This window comes from Argentina silus (assembly GCF_951799395.1).
Source record: "Argentina silus genome assembly, chromosome: 9".
NCBI lineage: Eukaryota > Metazoa > Chordata > Actinopteri > Argentiniformes > Argentinidae > Argentina > Argentina silus.
Genome location: NC_139663.1, coordinates 17,926,167 through 17,936,166, shown reverse-complemented (window position 1 = coordinate 17,936,166; position 10,000 = coordinate 17,926,167). Strand labels below are relative to the sequence as shown.

Below are 10,000 nucleotides of genomic sequence, written 5' to 3'. Positions count from 1 at the left end.
CCCACTCCCACTCCCCTTCTAACACTAGCCCCACTCCCACTCCCCTTCTAACACTAGCCCCACTCCCACTCCCATTCTAACACTAGCCCCACTCCCACTCCCCTTCTAACACTAGCCCCACTCCCACTCCCATTCTAACACTAGCCCCACTCCCACTCCCATTCTAACACTAGCCCCACTCCCACTCCCCTTCCCTCCCACTAACCCAACACCACAGGCTATTGATAGTTGTCCAACCAAGCCCTTCCCCAGGGTTTATGTTTTAACAGACACAAATCCCTCTTTACAAGGACGACCCAATATTCAACCTATTGATCCCTCCTCACCCGTCCTCCATTGATCAGGCTAATTGACCCTGAGCTGCCAGAGCTCTGGAGAAAATGACTTACAAGTAAAGGCGTGAAGACCCAACAGAGGGTGTAATGATGGGGGAAGGGATAATCGAACATGTAGTCCTGGCCTTCTACCAGATACCATACCAAACAGTACTCTATATACTCTATCAGTACTCTATATACTCTATCTATAACATTAGAGTATATCATTACAATAATAATGTCATTAAAATATAATATAGTCCTTTAGACTGCACTTACAGGTTAATTGCCTTGCACTGAAAACACGGAATGTACACAGAATTGCGAAAGGTGACATTTCATTCAGCTTTAGACTCTTTGAAAGAGACTCGGTCTGTGATGACTGGTTATTATGGTAGAACACAAAGAGCAGAAAAGAGATTGGGAACAACATGAAACCAGTCAAAAAGGTAAGAGGGATGCATGTCACAGGAACAGGCCAGCATGGAGCTGTGCATTGAACCAAAGGACATGAATGTGTGTTGGCTGTCTGATGCCCTCTGCAGGATTCTTTCACCTTTGGACATGTCTAGACGATAAAGTCAACGACTGGGTTGCATGAAAGAGTCGGCTGTCTGCGTCTGTCGTCTGAGAGAGAGGACCCAGCACCACGGACAAAGGCCTTCCAGGGAGAAGCTCCAGACGTCAGCCTGACAGGAGCCAGTAGAAGGTCCGATGAGCCTAGCGCCACAAAGGAAATCTGTTCAAAAGACTACAAAGATTCAGGAAAGTGTGGACGTTCAAAAGGACGAAGAGATGAGGCGGATATTAACTCCTCCAGTACCGGTGTCCAGTCCTCTGTGATGGGATTACATTGAAAGAATGGACTGCAGTGGACTCACTGTTCAGTCTGCTTGGTACGTGTGTATCGACAGCATTCATTATTCACCAGACATTTCCAACACCTTTCCGATCTCATTAAAGAATAAGAATAGGGAGAGGTCAGTCGCCAAATTGCTCTAGTTTATAATGTTCATTGTTGAAGCCATATTTCAACCTTTCACTTCGTCAAGGCATCTGAGAGGAACTCATTTCCCTTCTGAACCTGGACTTCATCAGTGAACCTGCTGTTCATTGTGCTGGCAGTGATGTGAGGACAATACAATTATTAAATTCACTTTGAGCTAACGTTTATGTGTGGTGTGTGTGTATTATGTGTGTATTGTGTGTGTGTGTGTGTGTTGATGAATCAGAATATTGTGAAACTGCGAAATGTATGGAATATATATATTGCATGTGCTAAATGAAGGGAACATTATGTACTAGGACAAAGATGCTTGCATGTGTGTGTGCTTGCTTGCGGTTCAGTGCCGGTTTCAGTTCTTCAGACACACAGGGAAAACCCGGATCCTGTGACGGGGCCCTGACAACAATGTCAGATGCAAACTGCAACATGTCAACCTAAGACCCATGTTTGTACCATGCACTGATCACACACTCCCTAATTGGTTGATCTTACATATGATACACATATATACATATACATATGTCTTATTGGTTCATATACATCGTATCATGCTCCAAGGAAATGTCTATAGTTTTGGGGATTACCCCTTTTGCTTTGCTCTTGCATATTACTCTCTGTGTGGCCACACTTCTCTGTCTCTGATGAAGGAATATTAACAATAAAGACCTATTTTTACTTGGAAATATTTGTCTTGGCTGTTTCAGTTGCACCAGTGTATGTGTGTGTGTGTATTTATGTATGTGTGTGTGTGTGTATTGTGTGTGTGTGTGTGTGTGTGTGTGTGTGTGTGTGTGTGTGTGTGTGTTTGCGTGTATTGTGTGTGTGTGTGTGTGTGTGTGGTGTGCATGTGTGTGATGTGTGTATGTGTATTTATGCATACGTGTGTGTGTGTGTGTGTGTGTGTGTGTGTGTTTGTGTATGCGTACATGTGTGCGTGTGTGTGGTTGGGTGTATGCGTACGTGTGTGTGTGTGTGTGTATGCGTACGTGTGTGTGTGTGTGTGTGTGTGTGTAGTTGGGTGTGTGTGTGTGTGTGTGTGTGTGTGCGTGTGGACTTCCTCAGTGGTGTTCATTGTGCTGGGAGTGACACATCATCCTGCTCCTCCATCAGCCATTGTGACTCACTTCCTCCAGGAAGGACTTAACTTCAGCTTCCAGTGACCTATTCCGACCATGGTCTTCGTCAGCGGAATTAAAGAGCCCTTGTGATGGCACAAAGCACCAATCGGGGCTGCTGACATCACCACATTTCTCTAGCTGTTCCTGTTCCTTTTTTTCATCCACCAGCTCCTGTGACACGTCCATAAGGGCATGAATCCTCCTCCTTCATCTCACACCACCAGTAATTCAGTTCCCCTTTTTCTGGGAGGAAAAGCGCCACAGTTACGCGCTATACGTATTTACTCCCTTTTCTGACGAGGACGACTGCTCCTTTCCACAAGGTTTGGCTCTGTGCTCTCGGACAGTGGGCGGAGCTGAGGAGTGGGCCCACATCCACGTCTGACTAATCCCTGTTGAGTCGCAGCCACGAGATGTGTTCCACACGCACTGTATGACACACGCCGATGACTACTCCAACTTGAATTGAATTGAATTGAATTGAATTGAATTGAATTGAATTGAGTTGAATTGAATTGAATTGAATTGAATTGAATTGAATTGAATTGAATTGAATTGAATTGAATTGAATTGAATTGAATTGAATTGAATTGAATTGAATTGAACGGTATTCACATTCCCTGATTGTCTTTCCATTGTCCTGTGATTGCCGTGGCAGGCGCTGTGATTGCTCTGAGGAGATGTCGTTCGTTATATGCTCCTGGTGATTAAATATGCATTGCGTGGCTTTTAGTGTCAAAGCGTCCGCGCTCATGCCCCAGTTCAGTCAAGGCTGGTTCACCTTGGCATCGTTACATACCCAGGTCATGCTCCTCTCTGAGCAATGAGTACACACACACACACACACACACACACACACACACACACACACACACGTGATCGTAGCCCCGGGGGTGGGGGGTGGGGGGTAGTAGGGGGGGGGTGATGTTGAGACGGCCTATTGTGACTCACTGTCCTTCCTAGTACCTCATGCAGGCATTCAACCCAAGGCGGAACATTCTAATGATAAGCACTACAGAGAAACAAGCTGGTGGCGCCTCAAGGGCTTTCACACGTTCAATGCCTGTACCAATTGTGAACGAAATATGAATGTATGACGTGTGTGGCATGGGAATCATGATATTCTCACTTGTTATGCAAAGTTGTTGTTGTTTTTTTTAAAAGAGCCACCGGCTCTAGGAATATGGAAACCTCCCCTTGCGCTACAACAGCATATTAGCAATATCCCACAAGTGGTCCATTAGAGGTGGACTGGCGTTACTTTAATCATTTTCCCCCAGACCACTTCCTGGCAGGAAGGTTCTGATAATTAGATGGGCTGGCCAAGGCTCCGGCCAGCCAGCCAGCCAGCCAGCCAGCCAGCCTGGGCAGAGAGTGGCAGGCAGGCAGGCAGGGAGAGAGGGATTATTGCTGATGCCGGACCCTGCTACCCCACAAGATAAGAGAAACTGCTCGACTATAAATGGCCGTCTGACATCATGCCCTTCAGGTCCTCTTGTCTGCCGCTGGAGGGAGAAATGTCCCCCCCCCACTAGAATGAAACGGTATTAGCTTGGCTCCACGCCTGCAGGAACAGATCAACATCGCCGGTCGCCGCCGCCGCCGACGCCAGCCCAATCATTCTGTGGACACGCTCCGAACAATGGTGGGAAAGGGAGTCCGGGGGCCGAGAAGGGATCCATCAGGGAGTGTCACGCTGCCGAAACGGAGACAGGGACCTACTCATCACCTCAGCCGTGTGACACATGGAGGAGAGGGCTGGGGAGGAGGCACGTGATGTTTGCAGAAGCAGGCACATCATCAGGACGGGAGAGTCATGCAATCACTGGCTGGCTGGTCCACTCAGAACACCCTGCACCCTCCAATCAGATCATTCTTTTTCAGGTCATTCTTTTTATATCCCCTGTATGTTACTCATATGCGTATGATAAATGTGTGTGTGCGTGTGTGTGTGTGTGCGTGCGTGCGTGCATGTGTGTGTGTGTGTGTGTGTGTGTGTGTGTGTATGTGTGTGTGTGTGGGATATAAAATTAATGACCTGATCTGATTGGAGAACCAGGGTGTTTTGAGTGTAGAAGCCAGCCAGTGACTGCATGACTCTCCCATGTGTGTGTATGTGTGTGTGTAGGTGTAGGTGTGTGTGCGTGTGCGTGTGCGTGTGCGTGCATGTGACGTGCTGAAGCAGTGCATCATGGGTGTGACCTCTGACCCGTGAGTGGGGTGTGTCACCATATGGTGCTGAAAGAGGAGACAGCGGGGGGGGTTTAACCAGGCACTAATGGCTGTGAGAGTGTGTGTGAAGGCTGTGGTGATGAGACCCCAGGGAGAAGGCACAAAAACCTGTCACACACACACACACACACACACACACACACACACAGACACACACACACACACACACACACACACACACACACACACACACACACACACACACCCCTCCTCCCTACCTATTATACCTGTGACTTGGTGAATGAGAGTGTGTGATGATTAATTCCTGTAGTGTTCCTGTCATACATCACAGTGACAGAAGGCTAAAAGCAGATGATGAAACCTGTGAACATCCACACCTCCGCCTAATCCTCGCTTCATTTCAGACTCTCTCTCTCTCTCCCTCCCTCTCTCTGCCCTTCCCCCTCTCGATTCTAACAGTAATGAAGCTCATCTATTAGCCATTTTTCATGGAATCCCACGTTGAGGGAGAAAGCCACGTTGATGGAGGGGGGGGAGGACTTTCTAACACAACAAATGGGAACTGTAATGGTCAACTCTCCTCCTCCTCCTCCTCCTCCTCCTCCTCTTTCTCTTCCTCCACCTCTTCCTCAGAATAGTGCCCAGCCCTAACGAGGCCCTCCGGCGCTCCGCCTGCATGGCTGGCCCGGCCGGCTGGCCGCTCAGCTCCGTTCACTTGACTGAATCAAGCTCCGAGGGGGAAGGGTGACCCGTGGTTAACCAGGGTACTTCATAATGGATGAACACATAGGCTACGGCTTCAAATGGCTCCAGTAATATGAACATGTGATATCAATATGCATGACTGGCCGTACATTTTCATGACAGAGGCCTCACCTTGTACTGCCTTATTGAAGTAGCCATGAAGCTTATATAGATATGACCTCTGCTGTGATATAGTAAATCTATATGCAGTGAGATGAAAGATTTCCGAGCTGAACAAATTAAAGATATCCAATACATACAAATGATATCCCATACATGGATAATATAGTTGTTATTATACTGCATGTTGTTTGAGATGTTAGCATATAAACCCAATAACCCCATTTTGAGTTCCCTGGGGGCACTGAATGCACAGTGCTCTGACACATGAGAGACTATAATCAAATGTAAACCAACACCTAGTACGCCCAAACCATCTCACCTGCAGCCTACGGCGCCGTATTATCCCCGAGTCATCCATGGCGTAATGAAGCGCAGGCGATATCCCGGTGGGGATTTCCCCCAAACAGCACCCTGAACCGTCACTAGATTCGGTTTCGACCCAAACAGCTCTGCGGCATCCACTGGCGGTCCAGTTCACACTCAGCCAGCACCGCGTCGCTCACTTTGAGCCAAAACGCACCGAAGCGCGTACAGTGTCACGTTGAGGACCCGCCTGAAAACAAACAAATGGGGTGCAGTCGCGTAACGTCTGACCACCAGAACATGGTCTTCACTTTTATCACTTCAAATGTCCTTCTTCACACGTAATTCAAGGTTTCTCTCAGTTATTCCGAGACGGCCCAAGACTAGTCCGATCTCAGCGTCCGATCTCAATGTTCACAGTCGACTGTCATCTCCGTTTCTGCTTGTTTTCAGATCTCCTCTTGGTGCACCAACAACATCAACGCAATAATTTACAGATGTACAATACTGCACCAGTTCCTGGGTGGCATCCAGTTGAGTGGCACCTCTTCTATACCTTTAAGTGCTCACAATACACAGTGCCAATGTCCGTTTAAGGGCTCGTTGTTCTCAATGCCCGTCCTTTATCAGTGCTGTTTCACGGGGACCTCCAACAGACCTTTGTGTAGCTTTACACGTAAGAAATGAAACATGAAGTAAGACCTTCATAGACATGCACAAAAACAGAAAAATCTACAAGCGGAATACGGCCGTTATATTCGTTGCTGCTTGAGCATCCGTCCGAGACACGCAAACCTGCTTCCTCAAGATCAGCTCGCAGTCCCTTTGACATTGCCTCTGATTCGCTGAGGAATCCGTGTCCACTTTTGTAACATCAGCAAAGGCACAGTTCGGAAACGCGCAAAAGAACACGTCCTCCTTCCTCTCACCCTTTCAAACATTTAAGAGAATGTTTTAATGCCACAAGAACGCGTTTCATTCATTCCTTCCACCTTCACTTCCTCTGATAACGAGCGACAACAACGTCTAACCCTTCCGCGCCCGGGATTCCCTCTCGCCCCTCCTCCACGCGCAACTGGGCCAGCCGGTTTGATGAGTGCCATTGAAATCTATACGGAGAACAACCCCCCATTCTCTCGCCATAGGCAAATTGTTGCCTTCGCGTTCCGTTCTGAATACTGAGTTATAACTAAGCTACAGGTAAAATAAGTAAGCTAATAACTAATTATGTGTGTGTGTGTGTGTGTGTGTGTGTGTGTGTGTGTGTGTGTCTGTACGCGCATGGCATTATCTCTCAGCACCATGGACAGCGCCACAATATAGTCATCATATAGTGCTGCTATGTCAGACGTGTGTATGTGTCTTTCAGACCCATGGACAGCGCCACAAAGAAGCCATCATTACATTATATCCTGATAATATATTACAGTACACCTCTGCATGCTATGTTTTCAATCTCATTTAATTCCTGTCCTCAGTGCCTGTCGGTCTCGGTCAGGTCACTATGCAAAGGTAATCCTGAAAGTGACAGCTTTGTGATCCAGGATTTACATTCATGGCCCATATTCAAGATTTCTGTCGTTAAATGTTGTCAGACTTTATGAGAATATAGTATTAGAATATACCTATTATGGGCTACATTGTATGTACAGAAGAAAAGGACAAAAGGCTATGAGACAAACCTATTGAAGAATATCACTAGAAGCTTTTGATAGGTCAGAAAAAAAATGAGTTTATTGGTTGAGGTGGCTTGGTTTGTATCCTCACAATGTTGGCGACAAACTGAAACAGTGGCACAGGACACAGCCTGACTGAAAGCAAAGGAGGAGATGTTATGTCTGCCCTATTTAGGACAGTTGGACAGATCATACATTTCCTGTGATTTATCTGTGATTGACAGATGGGTGGCCCTTTAGCAGAATGCGGTTGCGTAATGCATGGCGGTCGAGGATTAGGACTTTCACACTGTTTTCATGGAACATACGGTCTGAGCCACACACCCACGCAGCGATGACCTCAGCCCCGGACTCAGAGACAGAGAGCCACGCTGCAGCGCAACCAAGACCCACCAGAGAAACATACTGTTCCATAGGAATGTGTTCAACAGATCAGAGAGGCGAACTGCACACAGAGAATACAGACCGTAGTCAAGACCGACGACAACACCACCACCAACAACAACAACAACAACAACAAACAAACAACAAACAAACCAACATACGGTACTGTTGCAATCGGAACGTACATTAGAATCGCCATCTGCCACGTAGAATTCCACAAGTCTTTAATTTCAACTAACAGTGGCACTTGGAATAATTGGTACATTGTGCCCATAATGCACAAATCATGGGTGAAAGCTGCAGTATAAGCAGCCTTAGATCGGCCTGATTAAATGGCCCCATCAGGGCTGTCTGGTCTGGTCTGGTCTGGCAGGCAGGCAGGCAGGCAGGCAGGCAGGCAGGCGTAATGCTGATGGCTGCAGCTCTGTTTCTATGCTGCCAACATCCACCTCACCGCACACAGCCCCCCACTGCATGGCCATGCTGGCCAAGTGAAATGAGTCGGTTATGGACATTTGTGAGAGAATCATTTAGCTATTTAGTCTTAGTTTAGGGTAAGAGTTAGGCAGAAGTTTAGGAGTGAGGTTAATGTTAGGGTAAGGTTTAGGCATAAGGTTAGGAGTGAGGTTAATGTTAGGGTAAGGGTTAGGCAGAAGGTTAGGAGTGAGGTTAATGTTAGGGTAAGAGTTAGGCAGAAGGTTAGGAGTGAGGTTAATGTTAGGGTTAGGGTTAGGCATACGGTTAGGAGTGAGGTTAATGTTAGGGTAAGGGTTAGGCAGAAGGTTAGGAGTGAGGTTAATGTTAGGGTAAGGGTTAGGCATAAGGTTAGGAGTGAGGTTGATTTTAGGGTAAGGTTTAGGCATAAGGTTAGGAGTGAGGTTGATTTTAGGGTAAGGGTTAGGCAGAAGGTTAGGAGTGAGGTTAATGTTAGGGTAAGGGTTAGGCATAAGGTTAGGAGTGAGGTTAATGTTAGGGTAAGGGTTAGGCAGAAGGTTAGGAGTGAGGTTAATGTTAGGGTAAGAGTTAGGCATAAGGTTAGGAGTGAGGTTAATGTTAGGGTAAGGGTTAGGCATAAGGTTAGGAGTGAGGTTAATGTTAGGGTTAGGGTTAGGCATAAGGTTAGGAGTGAGGTTAATGTTAGGGTAAGGGTTAGGCATAAGGTTAGGAGTGAGGTTAATGTTAGGGTAAGGGTTAGGCATAAGGTTAGGAGTGAGGTTGATTTTAGGGTAAGGGTTAGGCATAAGGTTAGGAGTGAGGTTAATGTTAGGGTTAGGGTTAGGCATAAGGTTAGGAGTGAGGTTAATGTTAGGGTAAGGGTTAGGCATAAGGTTAGGAGTGAGGTTGATTTTAGGGTTAGGTTTAGGCATAAGGTTAGGAGTGAGGTTAATGTTAGGGTAAGGGTTAGGCATAAGGTTAGGAGTGAGGTTAATGTTAGGGTAAGGGAAAGCCCTTAGGCTTTCATTGTGCTGTGGTGGTGGTACCAGGTGAGGCTGGTGGGGGTAGAAATCGGAGGATGGGCTCATTGTAATGCAGGGAATGGAATGAGGAATAGAAAACTCACATGTTTGATACTATTCCTCATTCCATTCTATGCATTACAATGAACCCATCCTCCGATGTCTACCTCCACCAGCCTCTCCTGTGGTGGTGTCATCAGACAAGCTGTATTGCAGGTAGGGGCTGTATTGATTTTTGCTCCCTGCTCCTCCAACTCCAGAGACCCATGGACAGGGCATGAGTCTGTCTGGGATGCATTACTAGGATCTGGGATGGGGGGGAGTTCATTTCTGTGGTGTGTACCAGTCTTTTACTCTGATTGGTACTGCTAAACTGCATGATGAAACCATAGACAGACAGACAGACAGACAGACAGACAGACAGACAGACACACACACACACACACACACACACACACACACACACACACACAGACAAACACATAAAGTATATACACACTCATATATACACACACACACCTGCACACATAATGTTGTATGTACATGTTTAATAAACAACAACAGTTTGGACAGAGACCAACGATTTTGACTAAAGCGCATTTCTGGGAAAGCGCACAGACTGTGTAGATTACGAAAGGATTTTCATGTGTGTGTGTGAGTGTGTGTGTGTGTGTGTGTG

The 10,000-nt window shown here is 46.8% G+C and overlaps 1 protein-coding gene across 1 annotated transcript in view; it reads right to left on the bottom strand.

Moving 5' to 3' along the window:
* mast1b (microtubule associated serine/threonine kinase 1b) overlaps positions 1–5,859 on the bottom strand; it is a gene marked incomplete at its 5' end in the record, with an annotated part of 33,836 nt that extends 27,977 nt beyond the window's left edge. Inside the window, one exon of the mRNA XM_083676160.1 lies at positions 5,821–5,859. Coding sequence (XP_083532286.1) covers positions 5,821–5,859 — 39 coding nt within the window. The remainder of the gene's footprint in view (positions 1–5,820) is intronic.
* Between the last annotated feature and the right edge of the window lie 4,141 nt (positions 5,860–10,000).